Raw genomic sequence first — 21,506 nt, 5'->3', positions numbered from 1 at the left:
GACTCCCGTTCAAAATGCTCATGCAGAGGCAAATTTTAACCTGCGTTCGACATCAAGATCGGTTTGCGGCGGTAGACCTGAAAGACACGTACTTCCACGTCTCGATTCTGCCTCGACACCGACCCTTCTTGCGGTTCCCGTTCGATGGCCAGGCATATCAGTATAAGCTCCTACCCTTCGACCTGTCCCTGTCCCCTCGCATCTTCACCAAGGTCGCAGAGGCAGCCCTTGCCCCACTGCGGGAAAGGGGCATCCACATACTCAATTACCTTGACGATTGGCTCATCCTAGCACACGAGAGAGTTACTATGCGCCCACAGGGACCAGGTGTTCGTGCACCTCAGGTCAACTGGGAAAAGAGCAAGCTTTCTTCAGTTCCGAGCATTTCCTTTCTCAGTTTGGAGTTAGACTCGGTCTCAATGTCAGCGCGCCTCATGACAGAGCACGCGCAGTCAGTGTTTATGTGCCTTGCGCGCTTCAAGCACAGCAGTTCCTCTCAAACAGTTCCAGAGGACGCACTATCGCGATAGGTCTCGCTCAGCGGAGAGTGCAGGCTCCACCCCAAGGTGGTCCAGCTGATTTGGGGCCGTTTCGGCAGGGCACAGATAGACCTCTTTGCCTCTCAAGACAACTCCCAATGCCCGCTCTGGTACTCCCTAATGGAGGCCACTCTTGGCACAGATGTGCTGGCACACAGCTGGCCCCGGGGGCTGCGCAAGTACGCATTTCCCCCAGTGAGCCTTCTTGCACTTGTGCTGCGCAAGGTCAGGGAGGACGAGGAACAGGTCACCTTGGTGGCTCCTTATTGGCCCACCCGGACCTGGTTCTCGGATCTCATGCTCCTCGCGACAGCCCTTCCCTGGTAAATCCCCCTGAGGAAGGACCTTCTTTCTCAGGGATGGGGCACCCTCTGGCACCCGTGTCCAGACCTCTGGAATCTCCACTTCTGACTTAAGCAGTCTACCACCTGCAGTTGTGGACACGATCAACCAAGCCAGAGCTCCCTCTACCAGGCAACTTTACGCCCTCAAGTGGCGTCTGTTCACAAATTGGTGTTCTTCCAGATCTGAAGACCCGCAGAGATGCGCAGTTCAGTCAGTACTTTCATTCCTGCAGGAAAGGCTGGAGGGGAGGCTGTCCCCCTCCACCTTGAAGGTGTATGTCGATGCCATCGCAGCCCACCACGACGCAGTAGACGGCAAGTCCCTAGGTAAGCACAACTTGATTATCAGGTTCCTTAGAGGCGCCCGGAGGTTAAACCCTTCCCGGCCAAGCCTGTTCCCCTTGTAAGCCCGTTTATCGGTCCAATGACGGTCTCCAATAATACGGGTGAAGGTCTCTGCGCGTTACAGTCTTTCTTGTACGCAACACAACAATATTAAATGAAATACATTTTCTCTTATGTATTATCTCGTTATTTCATCTGACTCCATAAATGAAAAAGGTTTTTAATGATATCTGAGTATCATTAAAAGTGAGCGAATGTTTGATTATTCCTTTAACTCTTTAATTATATTTTACCCGTTTAGATTAAGAAACTATGTCGCTTTGAGGTCCTCGCGTGTTTTTCTCTACACCGCGGGTCTCACGATCACAAGCGGTCAGTATTGGATCATCAAACAGAGGTAATTGCTATATACCTGAGATCGGTCACGTTCACGTATACACAATCAAAGATACTTCAGTATAGCCCCATGGAATTGCACACACTTGAATGTAACTTAACGTTTTCTTCAGTAGAGGTCACGGCCACTATTATAGATGTAAGTTGACCAACATAACTTCTCTTATAATAGCTTTGGATTGGCCATGCGTGGTTTCCCACGTACACTTATCTGGAGAAACATCAAATTAAAACAGAGGTAAGACACCCAGATTTAGATTGATCAAGCAGCGTTTGCTGTTCTAAACGGAAATTCCCTTTTGTCTTTGCAAACCAAGTACACTTGAATCGATGCCAAATATTAGTCGTCACTAATCTGACGCAGACTTGCGGTAACATACTGAATCGTTTAATCTGTTTGGGAAACACAATGTCAGAGTCAGTCAGAATAAAATCAAATGTTGACAATTTATTGACCAGGTAACATAATCAATTCATCAATTCCAATTAGACATTGATAAGTCAAAGTTAGACATTTTATCAAAACATAAGAAATACGAATTGCAATCACCTGAAATAAACTACAAACAGTAAACTGTTTGGGATCGTCTGATTACAGAGAGCCCTGAGCAATGTGTGGCCTCTCCTTAAATACCCAGATAATTCAACATGCTTACCAAATGGTGGTGTCTGTCATTATAATTAGATTTTGGTCCCCTGTTGAGGGGGTTCCTGTAGATTAACATACAGGAGGTATGGAGGATCTGGGGAGGGCACACCTTTAAGGGGCACACCACATTTCACATATTTTATAACTTCTTTTAGCTTTTCATTATGGCTGGGAGGATGAGACCAGTTTACCAGGCGCACTGAGAGACTTTAAATGATACCAAACATGTTATAGTTACTTTTTGTACACACTTCACATTGCATAGGTTTTTAGTGAGCTTTAAGTGAGGAGGAGGAGTAAGATGAAGATACTTTAGAAGGGAGGTGTTAGCTGCACAGTATGTTGCATCTCGGATGTTGCTGTTACATCTGCGAGAGAGAGTTCAGATGTTAATTCTCATGAGAGCCTTTTGTTTTCTCGAGGAGTAGCCCAGACTCACTGGCACCTGCCTTACAGTTTTTCCCGTTTGGCACCGTGGGCCACACACAGGGTTTCCTGCGGTGTCACTTCAGTCTTTGTAAGGTGGGCAGCTGTAAGGGGCTGAGAGCAAGTGCCATGTCTGTTGATAGACCTGATGATGCATCTGAAGTCGCAACACTGTGTCTGGTTGAGGTTAGCACATGTGTTCAGTTCATAGAGTCCATCAAGGCATTTGTGGCTTGTTCAGTGGACATGTCATTCCATCATGGAGAAACATCTGCTTCTGGTTGTACCTTTAATGATGATCTGACTCTTTGAAGAATTCTCTGCCACCTCCATTGGTGGTCTTCTGGGCAGACCTCAATTAGGTGAAGGAGTTCTCCCTGGCAATGCATATACACCTGAACAGCTTCTTAAATGACCATGTAAAGATGAAACTCTGAAGAACTTAACTGACACAATAAAAGGTTGAGTAATACATGATGAAAAGACAAACAATGAATCAATGTCACCAGTGCGAGTGGTAATCCAGGTCTCAAGTGTGTATTTAAAAATGCAAAGGGGACTAATTAATCTGAATTAATTAAAGGAAAGGTGGCACAGAGCTCAAGGCAATTAGAACATGTATCATCAATATACCATATTACAGTGGATACTAAATTAAAGGAAACATACCACAAAGTCAGTATAACTAGTATTTCCATCAGTGGCAGGCATCAATAAACATATAGTTATAATACTAATTCTATGATTTTAGAATCACAGTTACAGACATATATAATAATAATAACAGTGTTAATTCAAAATGATCTAATGTGTGTGATTTGGTGGCTAAGTCACAATCGATGATACATGTCTATTTTCAAAATGTGAAGTGGATCGATAGAAGCCTCTGCATTTCATATCGTCAACTTATTTTATTTTTATATTGTTATTAGCAATGCGTTGGAAACCAGGGGCCCTCTGGTTTGCAACCATTCCAACAACAATCAATTGGTTTGATTTATACGTACGTGGAAATGTTGAAATTTTGTTGCTTGCAATTAGTAATTAAATCATCGATGTGTGACTGTAGCCATGCACGTGTCCCATGTATATTACAGTATTTAAAGGAAAGTTGTAAATAGTGCCTGTTTTATGGAAACAGGTTTGTAATATCCTATGTGTGAGAGGCTATGTGTATGTGAGAGGCGGGCCAGATCTTCAGTGGATTAGTATCTTCAGAATCTTGGCCATTATTTTGTTCCATGATGTGTCGTAATAAAAGTGGGTGCTCTGTATGTTTAGGAGATGGGTGGAACCTGATCTAGAGCAATTGGTGTTGTATAATTTTTGGTTCCGGTGCTAAACCGGGAGGCCGTACAGATATTTTTGTTTTTGTGGAGCTGTGAGGTGTGAATGGCCTGTTAGATTTGCTTTCGCACCCATCTCCAGCATGGCCAAATTGATGTCCTGGCTTGAGGCCGGGGATCAGAATTCTTTTTCATCTGTCCCTCACGACATTGTAACCTGAAATATGAACAACTACAGAAAGAGAAAACAGTTAATGTTGAACCTTTAATTAATTTGCATTTAGACATGTGGTACTTTATTTTCCTCCGATGGTCAAAGCCAAACTGTTACAGACAGCTTTAGTCTCATAATGTATGGTTTGTGCCATCAGGGGAGAAACATGTACCATTGCAATGTCCAATGCAAATTTTATTTCAAAGATCAAATTAGACTGAGCATCTTTGGTGAGATCTGAATTACTGCTGATATTTTAGTGCAGTTTGGAGTGTGAAGCACCTTAAGCTGTTCTCACAGTTGAGTCTGTACAGTCTGCTGTTGTGAGCAATATAAGCCCCAGTTCTGCTGGGGAACTTTCTGAGCTTTGTTTTATTGCTCCCAACACAGCTCTGTGGTCAAAGAATCAATTCACATTTTGGTGATGTTTCTTCTGCTTAGCATTTTTTAAGGATGCTATTCACACGTTTGATCATCTATGACCTATGATCTCGGTGGTCCGTTAGGGTTATGAAATTTTGCCTGATGTTTAGCATTTTACACAAATTTTTTCATTGTCTATCCAGTGGAATGGTTCCCCTGATCAGATTTTAAATTCAATTGGTGCTTCTCAGCGAGAGATGATTTGGTTCATTATCATGTGCCACTGCATTGGTGCACAGCAAACAACGACCGTGATACTCCTCCCTCTTGGCACTGAGAAGAGAACCAATGAAATTCAAATCACAAGAATTTTCAGGGCCGGTAAGGTTGTTCGGTTTGCAGTGTCACTACAAATATACATGTCTAATATACATCTGCAATGCCATGCATAACCTTTCCCCGTCTGTGGCCATGCATGGCCATTATAATATAATGCATATTATAATGTGATTATAATACAACTATATTATATTAAAATAGTATAAATTAAACTGATTTTATCACTGGTTTCTGGAGGGCTTCTGGAACGATGTATTTATCGTCATAAATCATGCCTTCAGTGACCTTGACTAGTTGGTCCTGCTGCAGGTGCGGTGTCAGCTCTCCATCAGAGCTCCACAGTTCTTGTTGGTACTGTTTTGAGTTAATAGGAATAGTCTGAACCGCACTCTCAGCAGGAACAATCAGCCTGTCAGGCTGCCATTCATCTCCTTATGGGGATGGAGGCCACATATCCATATTGGTGATGGTATTTTCCATTATTCCGTTTGCGTTGTGGGCCACGCCCTTTTGGCAGTTTTGTTTTTTAAACTCTGTGAAGAAATTTGTGAATAGTTTCAACAGGTCGCTATAGGGCGTTTTTTGGCAATGTTTTGCTTGTTTTCTCAAATCTCTTTCTCTTTTTGGCAATCTCTTATGAGATGGTTACACTTTTTGCAATAATGGCATTGCATTTTGCTCTGAGATCTTTGGTTAAGTTTCTCTGGGCCTTTCCCTTCTGTTAACCATTTTGCAGACGCAACACTACGGGGTTTTGATCTCCACCTGCTTTCTATTCTTGAACCCCAGTCTACTATTGATCTGAACGTGTGTTCGGCCGGGTCGACACCATTGGATAAAGCCGTTTGAACTGGGATGCTGGCATTTTTCTTAACAAGCTGTAGTAATGCGTCATGGTCACGGTTTGCATTTTCTAGGCCTGAGTGTTCTTTGTATGTTACCCATAACCGTTCTGCATACGTTTCAAATGACTCATTACTGGCTTGTTTGATTTCAAATATTTTTCTCCAATCTGCATGTGTCGGTCCCTCATGTCTAATAATGCCTGTTTTAGACGCTCGTAGATCATTTCGTCGGTTTCGTTATTGTCTCGGTTCATAATGTTGCCAGATTTCATCTCTGTGGTTAGTTTTGGTCTGAGCTCCTCAGGAATTGTGAAGAGAGCTATTTGCCAAACATCTCTAGTTTCTAATTTGTACACCGTGGCCTGTAACATCAATGCTTCCCAGTAGGGTTGAAACGGCCCTTTTCTCGGCATAATTCCTACGACTTGTTTATGTCTAGAGCATTCTTCGCATGTTAACGGGCGGCTGATTGTTGTGATTTCATCATCCGCGTGCGTCATGGTTTTAAGCACAGCGACATTAACTGATTTCTTTGGCAAGTCATTAGATTTTGTTCGAGTGTTTACTGGGCTTCGCAGGTTTGGTTCTTCAGGCCGCAGGTTCACAAGAGCTCGGTTACGAGTGTCTCCTAACGCGGCATTGTCATCATCATTTTGAGTCTCTAGCTCAAAGGTTTTATCCAGTGCTGCTCGTTTAACTGCAGCTACTGGAAACCCGGATTTATCGCAGCAATCTTCGAGAGCAGATATGTAATTCCTGCCGGTTTTAAGTTTTCTTTGAATTTGATCAATTGTTTTTGCCATTTCTTCGCGTTGTCTAGCCCACCCCTGTTGCTCGTACGTGAAGGCTTCGACTTGTGCTCTTAACTTTTGCAATTCGTCAGATCGCAATCTTTCGATTTCTTTGATATCTGCTATTGTTCGTTCGTTCTCGGTTATGGTCTCGAGGTCGTTACGACGAAGCAAATAAACAATTGCAGCGGGAATGTTATTGTATTTTGATTTTGATTTCAATTTCGCACCCTCAGCAGAATACCAGGATATTAATTCGTTGTTGCTCCACTTTAATTTTAGTCCCTTGTCGCTTAACCGAACAAGGAGGTTTTTTAATTGCACACCTAAAATATCCATAATTTCCCCGTCTATACCGCTGCTGTGCTTTCCCTGGAAAGACATGTTTCCAGTCTAATTCTTATGCCCAACGGAGTTTTCGGTTCCGGTCTTAATAGATGTGAGGTGTAAACAATCTCCCCCTCAACACTTCTTAAAGGCAAATAAAGATTGACTTACCACAGCAGCTGGAGATAGGTGAGAAGGTCAAACCTCATGTCCCGGGCAGGGATCAAGTTGAATGTTGCGCTGGAAAGACGTTGCTCGTCTGGTTGCGAGATCACGGAAGGGCTGTCACCACTTTGTAAGCCCGTTTATCGGTCCAATGACGGTCTCCAATAATACGGGTGAAGGTCTCTGCGCGTTACAGTCTTTCTTGTACGCAACACAACAATATTAAATGAAATACATTTTCTCTTATGTATTATCTCGTTATTTCATCTGACTCCATAAATGAAAAAGGTTTTTAATGATATCTGAGTATCATTAAAAGTGAGCGAATGTTTGATTATTCCTTTAACTCTTTAATTATACTTTACCCGTTTAGATTAAGAAACTATGTCGCTTTGAGGTCCTCGCGTGTTTTCTCTACACCGCGGGTCTCACGATCACAAGCGGTCAGTATTGGATCATCAAACAGAGGTAATTGCTATATACCTGAGATCGGTCACGTTCACGTATACACAATCAAAGATACTTCAGTATAGCCCCATGGAATTGCACACACTTGAATGTAACTTAACGTTTTCTTCAGTAGAGGTCACGGCCACTATTATAGATGTAAGTTGACCAACATAACTTCTCTTATAATAGCTTTGGATTGGCCATGCGTGGTTTCCCACGTACACTTATCTGGAGAAACATCAAATTAAAACAGAGGTAAGACACCCAGATTTAGATTGATCAAGCAGCGTTTGCTGTTCTAAACGGAAATTCCCTTTTTGTCTTTGCAAACCAAGTACACTTGAATCGATGCCAAATATTAGTCGTCACTAATCTGACGCAGACTTGCGGTAACATACGAATCGTTTAATCTGTTTGGGAAACACAATGTCAGAGTCAGTCAGAATAAAATCAAATGTTGACAATTTATTGACCAGGTAACATAATCAATTCATCAATTCCAATTAGACATTGATAAGTCAAAGTTAGACATTTTATCAAAACATAAGAAATACGAATTGCAATCACCTGAAATAAACTACAAACAGTAAACTGTTTGGGATCGTCTGATTACAGAGAGCCCTGAGCAATGTGTGGCCTCTCCTTAAATACCCAGATAATTCAACATGCTTACCAAATGGTGGTGTCTGTCATTATAATTAGATTTTGGTCCCCTGTTGAGGGGGTTCCTGTAGATTAACATACAGGAGGTATGGAGGATCTGGGGGAGGGCACACCACATTTCACATATTTTATAACTTCTTTTAGCTTTTCATTATGGCTGGGAGGATGAGACCAGTTTACCAGGCGCACTGAGAGACTTTAAATGATACCAAACATGTTATAGTTACTTTTTGTACACACTTCACATTGCATAGGTTTTTAGTGAGCTTTAAGTGAGGAGGAGGAGTAAGATGAAGATACTTTAGAAGGGAGGTGTTAGCTGCACAGTATGTTGCATCTCGGATGTTGCTGTTACATCTGCGAGAGAGAGTTCAGATGTTAATTCTCATGAGAGCCTTTTGTTTTCTCGAGGAGTAGCCCAGACTCACTGGCACCTGCCTTACACCCTCCTGGGTTCTCTCAGTGGTCCTCTCAGGCTTTCAGAGACCTCCCTTTCAAGCTGCTTGAGTCAGTTGAGCTCAAAGCCTTCTCCTTGAAGACAGCCCTCCTGACCACGCTCGCTTCCATCAAGAGGGTTGGGGACCTGCAAGTGTTCTCTGTCAGCAACACTTGCCTGGAGTTCGGTCTGGCTGATGCTCACTTCATCCTAAGACCACAACCGGGCTACGTGCCCAAGGTTCCTATGACCCCCTTCAGGGACCAGGTCGTGAACTTCCAAGTGCTGCCCAGGGAGGAGGCAGACCCAGCCTCTTCGTTGCTGTGTCCGGCACGTGCTTTGCGTACCTACATGGACCGCACGCAAGGCTTTAGATGCTCTGAGCAGCTCTTTGTCTGCTTTGGCAGATAGCGGAAAGGGAACGCCGTCTCCAAACAGAGGTTAGCTCACTGGGGTGTTGCCGCAATTTCCCTAGCCTATCACACCCAGGCCGTGCCCCCCCTTGTAGGTTTGAGCACACTCTACGAGAAGTGTGGCATCCTCGTGGGCACTGGCCCACGGCACCTCCTTAGCAGACATCTGCAGAGCGGCGGGCTGGGCAACACCTTTGCTAGGTTCTACAACCTCAGGGTTGAGTCGGTCTCGTCCCATGTTTTGACAGGTCTGAGCCGGTAGAACTCGGTAATACGGAACAACCGACTGGGTGTTCTGCTTGCACCATGTGCCCTTCACCAAGCTGATCCAGTGCTCCTTTATTCCCAGGTGAGCCAACAAGCTTTTGCTCCCTGGATGCTCTTCCTCCCTAGCCCACTGGCCGCAGATTCAGTGGAGGAATTCGCCACCAGACCCACCACGAGTCGAGTGCTCCGTGTTGGGCTTGGGCTCCACAGGCATAGTTCCCACTTCAGTCAATTACCTGTGACGTATTTTCGTCCCCACTGGCAGGACCCGCCTCTCCCATGGGCAGTCCTCATTGTCCCCCAGTCGCCGTGTCTGTAGCAACTCCTCCCTTGCCAGGCAGGATCTACCACCGCACCATGTCCATGGGTGGCCTGACAACCCCTGTGTTTATTAGCCACAAGTTACCTCCCCCAGTTTGGGCAGGTCGTGGTCTCCGCAGGGCCTTTTCCCCCTGAAAGAATAGGAACGGGAAAGGACGCCTTTCCCAATGCATCTATAGCGTTAAGATAGCCCCAGCCGCTTTTTGACTCTATGACGAGAAACAGAGCGAAAAAAGGCACGGCTGGCCGGCTGGCTCCCATGCAAGTCATGTCGCCTGTTTCCGTACGGAACGGGGAACCTAAGAGCGGTATATGACACCTTTTATTGGGGGCGTTGGGGAGGGTTACGTGCACCCGACCCAGCTGCTTCTAGCACGCAACAGCCTGCTTGCACCTGGCTAAGCAGCCACGTAACACGGGTTAGTGCATGTCGTTTTTAAGTGGGACCCCTTGTGTCACTACAATTGACACAACGTCGAGGGACTGACAGAAGGGGAATGTCATGGTTACTGTTGTAACCTCCGTTCCCCGATGGAAGAAATGAGACGTTGTGTTCCCCTTGCCACGTCACTATCCCTACCACTGTAATGCGCCATAACCGTATTCTCGGCTCCTCAGTGAAAACCTGTCTGGCATTCGCTGGCCCGCTCCCTTTATACTCGTATGTCCAGGGGCGGGGCATGCAAATTCTGTCTGCCAACTTGACATGGGCCTTTTCTCAAGTTAAAGTTCAGAGCTACGCAAGGCTCTCAGAAGAGACCCCTTGTGTCACTACAATCGACACAACATCTCGTTCCTTCCATTGGGGAATGGAGGTTACAACAGTAACCATAACATTCTTCCTATGAAGTTCACTTGATCATAATTGCATAATAAGACATATTGTGTCATATTTGACAGACAAAATCAAATCAACCCTTGCGACAGATCAAAATGGGATATGAATATGTATTATTGTAATATTTATATATATTCAGATACCTCTTGGATATGAGCTGCGATTGCTGCTTTTGTGTCAAAGTCAAGACTTTGTATTTTCTCAATGTATTCCTCTTTTTTTTCACACTGCAAAACAGTAACAGACAGTGAGCCAAAATGAGTTATTGAGTTATTGATTTAGTTTGTGTAAAGAGATAATTGAACAAAGATGGCAAGATCTCTGCTTCAAATTGTCCACGTAGTGTTGTGAAAATTTTAAATATTGTGTAATACTGAGAAATATCACCTGCACAGCACATCCAAGCAACAGTAACAGCAACTTCCTCATTTCTTCTAGACCTTCCTCTAGAAACAAAGTAGGTTTCTCATCAACAAAGCCAAAATCTATGCTTTTTAATGGAATGCAATGGAATTACACATAGATCAACCTGAATCATCCTGAATAGTTACAAAAAAATCCAGAGAAAGCTGATTCTTATATACGAGATAAATCATTAAGACAAATTCATTTAAAATAAACTGTAAAAATAATAATAATAATAATAATAATAATAATCATATACTGCATCCCTGAAAAAAATATTTATAGCATTTTTGTTTCTCTACTTTCTTTGTTTGTTTCTTTTTGTTGTTGTAAAAAGGTGATTGTATTGTAATTGCATATATAAATAATCTAATAAATGAAAAAATAAAGCTTAACAATAAATATAAATTAATTATACAGAATTTTCTGTTTTAGCTGGAAAAAGACTTTATTATTATAAAGACACATAAGATTTAATATATTCTATTAAATAAATGAATAAAGCTTAAAAATTATATTCTATTAAATTACGCATAAATGTATATTATTTATATATAGTACAACTTTATTTGTATAAAATGTATAAATTAATAAAAAAAAATATATATATTTAAATAAAAATAAATAAATTTTATTATTTTTTGTGGTTAAAAAAGATTATAAAATAAAATGTAAATAAATATAAGCACATAAATTGCATCTACTGTTGAAACAATATAGCATTATAATGACATGTATAATTATATGTATTTAATAAATTAGATAAATAAATAAATCTCAAAAATAATATGTAAATTAATTCGTCTGACAAAAACGCTCCAAAAGCATGCAAGTCAATCAGTACATTGTAATTTCTCTTAGAGTTCCTGATACATATTGTTCATTTACGTGTCATTGGTTTCAACCCTATGGAACCGTTCTGCACTTTCTCAGAATCTGTGTTTTCCAAGAACTGACATACCACAAACGGGATTCCTGCCCAGCAGCAGCACGTTAGGAGGAGGCATCATGATCAGCTGATGCAGGGTGTCCTAAATTAGTTAAAAAAGAGATATGAGATACACAGAGATATGAGATACACAGAATCTTGCCCTTAAAGGTGCACTCAGTAACTTTTGTCTTTTTGTTATCTTGGACTTGGACACTGAAACCTAGCGGCTTGGATGCAGCATCATTTAAAATCAATATATTTCAATTTCAGATGCTATTGTAGACATTTAGTATTCACAGTCAGCCATGATTACTTTAACCCTTAAATTCATAGTCATTTCCCAAAACACACACATATTCGGGTCTTTAAAGACACTTATATCTATCAAAAATGGATACACAAAATGCCCAGATAGTGTAAAAATATAAAAATATTCTCAAGACAATTAGAAAACAATCAAATATATATATATTCTGATATATTTTGATGTTTTATTTTTCATAAATTAAAGAGATAATACAACAAATCAGGACAAATCTAGAACAGGATTCGTTATTTTCACACTGAAATTTCACACGAAGCAACTGGCTGTCAAACACGTATTGAGCTACACATAACACATAATCTACACATGTGTAATGTATGTGTATCCTATGAGTATTTTCTCAGGCACTTGAGTCTAAATAGAAGCACGACTTACATTATTTTAGTAGTAGGCTACACCCAAATGACAATAGTCATATCATACTTTTCAAGCGTTAAACTTGCTATAGTTTACTTCGATGTTGTTTCTTCATCAAATAGCAATGGCAAATGTAAATCAAATCAATCACTGAAAACATTAGTGCCACCTTGAGTAAGAAATAACATGTTATATTATGTATGTGTATGCACATATAAAATACTAATAATTCACCGTTGTTGATAGTTCATTGTTGCACAGAAAGTCAACGTGATATAGTATATATAGCATCTGTATGAATATAGTACTAATTTCTCTTGTAATACACAAAGAAATAGATATCATGGGATAGTAAACTTAAATAGATAAGAGATAGTTAAAATATAGTTAATGGTAGTGCAAAAAAAAAACCAACAAAAAACTTAAACAAAAAATTTGTCACACTATTTATAAGCGATACATTGAGGAATTCTAAAACGGTGTGGGCACAACTCCAAAAAATGAAAGAGGTACAGGGGTTGGAATGAGGTCCCGGGTCCCAGGGTTAACCAATGAGTGAAATTGTCAAATAATAGGACGGTTAATGAGATTTAGCGAGTAGTATTTGGCTGGTCATTTGATTCTAACATGGCAACCACCGTGTGCGGACCCTCTCCATGTAGAATAGAACAGCTTTTATAAGGTTACTGATATGACTTGAGTCTTAATTTTCATGTGAGTGGTCATGATTTCCTTCTTATACTGCAAAATTAAAATTCATATCTTTAAGAGTTAATCTTTTTTAATGAGCAAAAAAATACAGAGTGCACCTTTAAAACAGCAGCTCTGTTTTTTTAAAGAGCAAAACAGACCCAGCTGACATCAGTATCTTTGCAACCAACCGTTTTAAGTTGTAAATTATAGGCAGGACTGGGGACAAGGGTTATGGTTCAGAGATATCTCAAAGAGTTCAGGAAACTTGTGTGCAGCCCCTTAGGGGATGGTTTAAACCTAGCCAATTATTAAACTTTGATGTGGAACTTTAAATGAACTCAAATGTTGTGGTCACCAACTTGTGCAATCTTGTTATTTTCCAAGAAGCATATAAGATATATTAGATTACACAGTACTCAATAAAATTTCATCAAGTAGGGTACGACAGGACTAATGGCCACTTTAAAGGGATAATTCACCCAAAAATTAAAATTCACTGATAATTTACTCTCTCATGCCATCTTTCTTCTGCAAAACCCTTTTGAAGATTTGTAGAAAAATATCCTGGCTCAGAAGGTCCTTAGACTGGGAGAGGATGGTGTTTAGATATTTTTAAATCCAAAAAGCACAGATAGTCAGCATAAAAGTAATCCATCCTGTCTCCAGCGGTGACATTAATGTCTTCTAAAGTGAATCAATCAATTTGTGTGTGAAAAATAATTATATTTAAGCACTTTTTAACTATAAAAGATCAATTCCAGTCAGGTGTTGACAAATGGCGAATTTACAATGGCACATGAACTGACACGTTACAGACACAAAACCAATGAGTCGAAGGAATGTGCCAACGCACTTTCATCAGTGGAACCCTCGTATATTCAGCCATTCTTCAATGCCTTACTGGAAGCGATCTTTTATAGTTAATAAGTGCTTAAATATCATTCTTTTTCGCACACAAAGTGATAAATTCACTTTAGAAGACATTAATGTCACCGCTGGAGATAAAATTGATTACTTTTATGCTGACTATCTATGCATTTTGAACCTAAAAATATCTAATCACCATCCTCTGTGGCTATTTCCCCTGGAAACTGAAGTTCACAAATGCCCATTCGTTCAACAACACTTCCAGTGTGGCCTCTGGGGGCATTGATTTGAATTTCAGTAAGCACAGACCAATTTCAGCACCAGAACTTTCAATCTACTGTCGGTGAATTTACAGTGAGATCAGTCTGGCTATTTAAAATGCAAGATCAATGGTTGTGTGAATAATAATTCTATGTAGCGAACACAGTTAATAAAAGGGAAACATTGCAGTGCTATTAATACTAGTATTATCACTTTTGGAACAGTTCCTTATATATCAGATGTTCCTTTTGCAAGTTATGTTAAAACAAATTGTCAAAAATGCAGGTGGGCTTACTATGCCTGCCAATTTTCCTTATCTGAATTTGTTAATGCAGATTCTGCTTGGGCAAGATCGTTTTCAATTTCCCTGAATAAGCTAGAACAATGATTAACCCCTCTAAATTTCCTCAGTCTAACAAAACTCAAGGGAGAAATTAAGTCAATTAAAAAAAAGATCTGATCTAAGTGCTATGATCTGTCAATTTTTTAATTGTTAATGACTTAACACCAATAAAGGAAAACCGTTTAAGCGTTTACATGACTTCTCATGATGCTGGATTATTAGCCATTAGTGGTGGTTATTTTGATTCATTTCAGTGACTCAGGTCTTTTGAATCTGTACTCCAAAAAGATTCATTCTAAATTGATCATTGATTATGTCTGAAAATTACACCTTTGCGCCTGTACATGGCAGCAAATGACTGTCTTGTACGTTTTGAACGAGTATTTATATTGAACAAAAAGCACAGATATTCATGACCGGAACAAGTCTAATTATCCTTTATTAAAATGTGTTTCAAAATTCCAAATGTTTTTGTAATTTGTGGTCATCATATACTTTTATTCATAATTCTTCAGGCCCCTTTTCTTGTTTAACGAGATTGCTGAGACTGCCGAAATGAACAAACAATTTGCAGCTCCTCCTCTCTTTCAGCCAGTCAGCAGATCCTCGTTCATGGATTATTTCAGCAGATCCTCGTTTACGGATTATTTCAATTCTTTCACAAAAGAGATGTCTCAATTCGTTCAGACTCAAATGACCAGTGAAGGGATGTATTCGTTCAGTGGGTCAAACCAGTGGTATGCACCACACAGCATGCTCTCTAATGCTTGCACTAAAATAAATCTTCAAAAGCAGGACAAAGCAACACAAATAGAATTTGCATGTCTACAAATGTACGAAGACACTTTTAAAATAGAGTTTAAACACCATTACTGTTTTCACCACATATGGCTTATTTTTCCTATGTTTTGTCAAATGCTTTGTTTAATTTTTACCAAGACCAATAAGTTCTAGAAAAGCCTAAATGCCTTACACTGCGCCCCAAAGCAAAACATTTCCATTCGTAATTCATGTAATTTAAACTTAATGGTCTTAAGTAATTTTTACACGTTCATAAATTGGGGATTATGTTTATAAACTTGTCTTTTTCTCTCCTTGTTGAACGCGATTGACTCACATGCCGAACTGAACGAATGGTAAGCCTCCTCTCGTACGATCGCTTAGCAGATTCTCGTTCACAAACAAGATGACCGAGTCATTCATTTAGTTCGCGAATTAGTGTACCAGTACATTCAATTTGTTGAAAACAACAAGTTACAGTAACTGGTTCAGTAATGGGGCATATTCGTTCAGTGGTTCAAACTATCATTTGCTCCTTCACAGTCCGAACTTGATTGCTATTGGCTCTTGCTAATGTCAGTATTTACAGGCATGAAAAGCAGCAAAGCTCATTGGTTTTGAAAGGAAGATATGTCAGTGTATGGAGGTGAATGAGAACGATTCGTTTACTTAAAAATTTTTTTCAAAAAGATTGATTTGTTCACAAACGGCACATTACTATTAGGCATTATAGAAGATTGTGCATGTAAACTCAATGACAAAAATGTCACTCTTTGGTGAACTGTTTTAAGTCAACAAGCGTTTCACAATGCAACAACTTAACTGACCAGTTAAAAACCAGTCACAAGCAGGCAACAGGATATAAATCCATCATTTGGCTAGTCATTTTTTTAGGGTAATTGCATTACTCTGTGCGCTTTAGCCAACAGCATGAGAGACTGAGAGAGAAACAGGTCTCAAAGGATATAAAATGGGTCATTGTCCTGCTTTGCTCTAGGCCATTGCTGTTTCCTAGCTACTGATTACACAGATGTTGGCTTTGGCTGGCTGATATCTAGGCTAGTCTCCATAAGAGGAGCTTGTAGGTCTGTTGGTGGGGCTATTTCCACTGGGACAGATGTGCAGGATGCAGGGTGGGCTCTTTGTGGAGGGGCAGGGGGTAGTAGGAAATTTAGGCAATGACTCTAGATCCTATTCCTTTATTCAGAGACCCCCCTGATTGTTAATGTTCAGAATCTAGAATAGGAAACCAGAACTTGGCCTTGAACTGATGCATGCAGCAGGAATGTATTTGATGTTATGAATCTGATTATAAATCAACTTTTTGATTTGAAAATTTGAAAAAGTATTTGAAAATCAGAAAAAAAGACAAATGTATAAGACTGTGTACATAATGTATTTTATGAGGCAACAAACTACTTATTCCCTGAAGTGTTACAAACAACATAATCAAGTTAGAAAACACAATATTACAACTACAGCATACCACAAATACACCATAAAACTATTGATTTTAAGCAATCCGCAGTTCGAAGCATTCCCGATTCCATGGAATCAGGAACTTCATTGATTGGTCGATCTCTCTTCAGGATTAAGGGTAGTGCAGTTCTAAAGTAATTCAATAGTTTAGCAATTAAAACACTTTTTTTTTATTATTTCAAAATCACAGTTACTTATAGTTTCTGCTGAAGCATATATCATCAATGAATTAATCTCATAGTTTATAGGTCTGTCTTTGAAGTTTTATATGTTATTGCTAAACATAAAATTTCCCTTAAAGGGGTCATGATATGAGGACATCAAGTTCTCCTTGATCTTTTGACATATAAGAGGTCATTGTACTATAAAAACATAATTTGAGATTCAGAACTTAAGAATTCCTCCTAACTGCAAAAAGAGCATTTGTTGAAACCAAGCTGCCAAAACGTCTTGTTCTCTACTTCCTCAACATTGTGATTTGACCACCTCAACAACAGTGAGATTGCAAGTAGAAAGCAGGTCCGTCAAAGAGCAGAGAGCCAGTCAGCACAGTGGGCGTTTACTGTCAAGTCTTAAAGGAGATGCAGCACTAAAATGCTGCTGAATGTGTAAAATGATCATGTTTTACAAACATATGACTGTTTTTTGTGCAAAACACTTTATTAATATTACAGTATAAGTTAGCCCCAATGAACACATTAAAATAATCAAAATAAGCATGTCATGACCCCTTTCACAACCCTACATGTAACCCTCTAAATAAATACTCCAAAAACGACCTGCATTTCTCTCAATGTCTTACCTGGTAGTATGATTTGATGTGGAAAATGAGAACAGACAGGTTTTGAGCTTTTTGACCAACACCTTTCACTTTGTTTAAACCTTGAGCAGTAACTTTGGGATTTCTGTGAAAACAAAGGTATATAAGACATAAATGCAGGGACATTTTGTTCCTGAAAATCTGTTTAGTATATTAACCTGGGACAAGGGCAAAATTAATAATAGCAACAAAACACAATATGTTCATTCATTCTGTTTTTTTCCACATGACTTCATTCCTGAACTACCCAGCGCTGTGGCACACAAACATTCAGAGGCAAAAGCAGCAGAATTCAGTTAAATTCAAGCCTTGAGACTTTAACACATTAGATCACCTGGAGGACCCAAATTTACAAACAGAGGTGCAAGTATATGCAGTGGATGCAATATTGATAACAAGACTGACAAGAGTAAGACTGAATAAGAAAAAAATGACAGTTTTGTAGATATAGAAGTATGATTTACTAATCTAACACATGGAACCAACAACTCCCTCTTAAAGGTCAATAAGCCTATGCATTTTGCTATCCTAACAATGCATGATAATAAGTTTAGTTGCATTTTATTTTTTGCTTTTAGAATCTTTTTCCTGCTGTCTGTGACCCTAACAGACAGTCCTGTTGAGAAGCACTGCTTTGCTTCATACAGCAGCTCAAAGTCTCAAGCTGACATAGTGACCTAAAACTCTACTGTCCCATGATGGTTCATTCCACCATCACATAAAAAAGTCTAAGAACAAGCCTTAATCCAAGAGCCTCCCCCAATCCATGGGATTACAGAGGCCAGCATCATACTATACAGTTTACACTGCAATACCGCTATTTTTAATAATAATTTTTGTCTTGTTTTCCAGTAAAAGATATATAAACATCCTTCAAACTAGATGCATTTACTTCAGAAACATGCAAAACTGCATAAGATATTAAGACTTCTTTTCAGAGAATATCTGGAATTACATGTATTTGTAAGCATAAATCTAACAACATTTGAATATCTTAATTTTTGTTTTTGCAGTGTACATTAGTATGCTGTTGTAAATACAAGGGCTAGTCTTTATTGACTAATGGCAATGCAATATGCACATGTAACACTTGCTTGGCGTAGATGGTTTTTTAACATTTAAATACTGCTATGGATTTTTGTCCTTCAAAACAGCCACAGTCTACAAAGTGTTCCTTCATTCCTATGACAAAGCATACAGTGTTTTGAGGCTCCTGCATGGACTGGGTCATTTAAAAGCTGGAACACATGCCGTCTGCAACAACTGCCCAATATTAAAAGCAAATGAGACCAAAGGGTGGTGGGTGTGGAGAAAACCAGTTAACATTACGCCCTTGAGCAAGGCAATTAACTGAGTGTTGAACTACTTTGGAAGAAAAGGGTCATCTTAACTAAATTGTGCTAGAAGTAAATCTGTTGTAAATATGTCCCAAACAGGCTTTAAAATGTATGGAAAATAATAGGCAGAGATAAATAAAAACCACAACAATGTTTAGTTGACTGCTGGGATATAACTGTGTATGTTTGAATGTTGACATACAGTACTTACATTTGGTTCATGACCTTGTTCAAGAATATGCCATCCACTAATTCAGTGTATTCAGAGACCATGTTCCCTCTTTGTCACCTAGTTGGCCAAAAGTCTTAACCTTTGGAAAAGACACATACAGTAGGGGTGACATGTCGAGCAATGACATCAGTGTCCTGCAGTGTGACATGCTTTACACCATAGAAGCAGTTTATTTAACTGTGTAATACGTGCATAGTTATTAGACATGCCATTGTTATGACATCTGTTTATGTAATAGCTTACTGTATAGAGGTAGACCGATATATCGGTTTTACAGATTAATCAGTGCTGATAGTTGCTTTTTGGAACTATCTGTTATAAGCAAAAATCTATGCCGATAGTTGCCGATAGTTTTTATCCGTCTGTCCATCCGTCCATCCATCCATCCATCCATCCATCCATCTATCCATCCATCCATCTATACAAAACCCTTCATCTGGTGAATAGATTATAAAAAGCTTTATTTGGTAAATAGCCTACTTAAATATAGAGCTTTTTTAACAGAGCAAATTCTCTGTCATTTCAAAATAAGATTCACCAATATGTTTCCAGCTTGTTTATAGTTAATAGTCCCATATTATGAACCAAATAAAAAAAACATTTCTGGTTATTATTGGAATTGTGGTTCAACAATAAACTACATCTGTGATGTTATTCATTTTAGACACTTGGGTCTATGCCTGTCATAGTAAGGGAAGAATAAGAATGTTTTTATTTACTCTATAAATCGATTTTAAAAAACTATCGGCCGACTAATTGGTTATCAGCCTGTTCGAGTTATCGGTATCGGCAAAATCGGTTTACCTCTAATACAGTACATACCTTTATGACCTATATAACTATCATTTAGAGACTTTTTTGACTTCAAAAAATGTATTTGACACACCACATGACCATTAAAGTAAACAGCAATAAGTCTAATGTGTGAATACAAATTGTTTATTTTGATTTAAGGAAGATTTCACTATATAATATAAGTAGATTTTAAACAAAAGTTTAAACTGTGTTTTCAGAACAAGGGTACTTTCCATAAATGTCAGATCAGGGCAATTTCAATTGGGGGGAAGTGTCACAGTTTTTATAGATTTATGTTTTAATTAATTGATTGCAAATTACCAAATTAATTTATTTTAAACAGGCAACCAAAACAATGGTTTGATATTTTTCAATGTGTCCATTGTGACAACTTACCCCATACTGTGTAAAAATGCCCCACTATTGAGTCAACATGAGAAGAAGTCTTGTTTTGCCAAGACATTAATTTATGTGCATATAAACTCATTTTTAAGAATATACCTACTATTCACTGAATTACTGTTTAAAAGTTTATATGATGGTCAATTTATGAGATGATGTAAACAGTTAAATATGATCTTCCACTACAGATAATTGCTATTCCAGCTCAAATATATATATGAGCAAATATATATATATATATGCAAATTTAAAACACTTTGTGTGTAATCTTTTGCATGCAACAACATCAAACAGGAAAAATGCAACTCACCCAAGTGACAAGAGGGCTGCTCATGAACTGCTCTAATACGACTGGAATCCTGCCCTCCATATTATATTACACGATCAGAGTAACTTTTCAGATGAAACTTTATGATAAAGAAGAAACCCCAGAGAGGAATAATAAAGCAGTGTAAATCGATCACTGTTATTTCAACCCGATCCAAAGGAGGATGAGTAATGAAGCTGCATCATTTTACAAAAGAGAAAATCTGCAATTCACTGCGACCCACGAGTTCGTATTCATGTAGCTCATTCCTCTGCTAGTCAAAACACTGGTGTAGGTTGTTTACTTGAAAATAAACGCAGATTGTTGCCGTTTAAATATTCCATCCCGACTGCCGCATCCTTTAACCCGAACTGCAGTGCGCGCGAGGGGTGTTGACTTCTGGAGATTCGTCAGTCACACATTGTACATGTGTGAAGTTAAAAAATAAAGACCAGAGACAAAATAACATATATTTTAATAGCGGAATTAAACCGAGAGATATTCATGGTGATTTCATGTTCTTCTTGAAAATAAAATAAATAAATAAATAAATATATTCTAATTAACATTAAAACCTAAATTGTAAAAAGTTTTAGTGTGTTTTTATCATGTTATTCTGCATTTCAGCAGCATCCGTCTAATCTGGACAGCATTAATTCCATGTAGTTTAGCACATCTCTGACCTTAATCTGTTACCATAACAACGGCAGCCGACCCCCAATCAGCGGTTAAAATATCATAACAGGCTAATTCAG

General features: G+C 39.1%; 1 protein-coding gene across 1 annotated transcript in view; it reads right to left on the bottom strand.

The window, feature by feature from the left end:
• ccdc88aa (coiled-coil domain containing 88Aa) overlaps positions 1-21,278 on the bottom strand; it is a 52,385-nt gene extending 31,107 nt beyond the window's left edge. The window contains 7 exon segments of the mRNA XM_052130611.1: positions 10,561-10,644; positions 10,805-10,863; positions 11,784-11,853; positions 17,661-17,763; positions 19,227-19,296; positions 19,299-19,326; positions 20,755-21,278. Coding sequence (XP_051986571.1) covers positions 10,561-10,644; positions 10,805-10,863; positions 11,784-11,853; positions 17,661-17,763; positions 19,227-19,296; positions 19,299-19,326; positions 20,755-20,814 — 474 coding nt within the window. The 5' untranslated portion in view covers positions 20,815-21,278.
• Between the last annotated feature and the right edge of the window lie 228 nt (positions 21,279-21,506).

This window comes from Xyrauchen texanus, chromosome 7 (assembly GCF_025860055.1).
Source record: "Xyrauchen texanus isolate HMW12.3.18 chromosome 7, RBS_HiC_50CHRs, whole genome shotgun sequence".
Classification (NCBI taxonomy): Eukaryota; Metazoa; Chordata; class Actinopteri; order Cypriniformes; family Catostomidae; genus Xyrauchen; species Xyrauchen texanus.
This window is presented reverse-complemented; position numbering and strand designations above follow the sequence as displayed.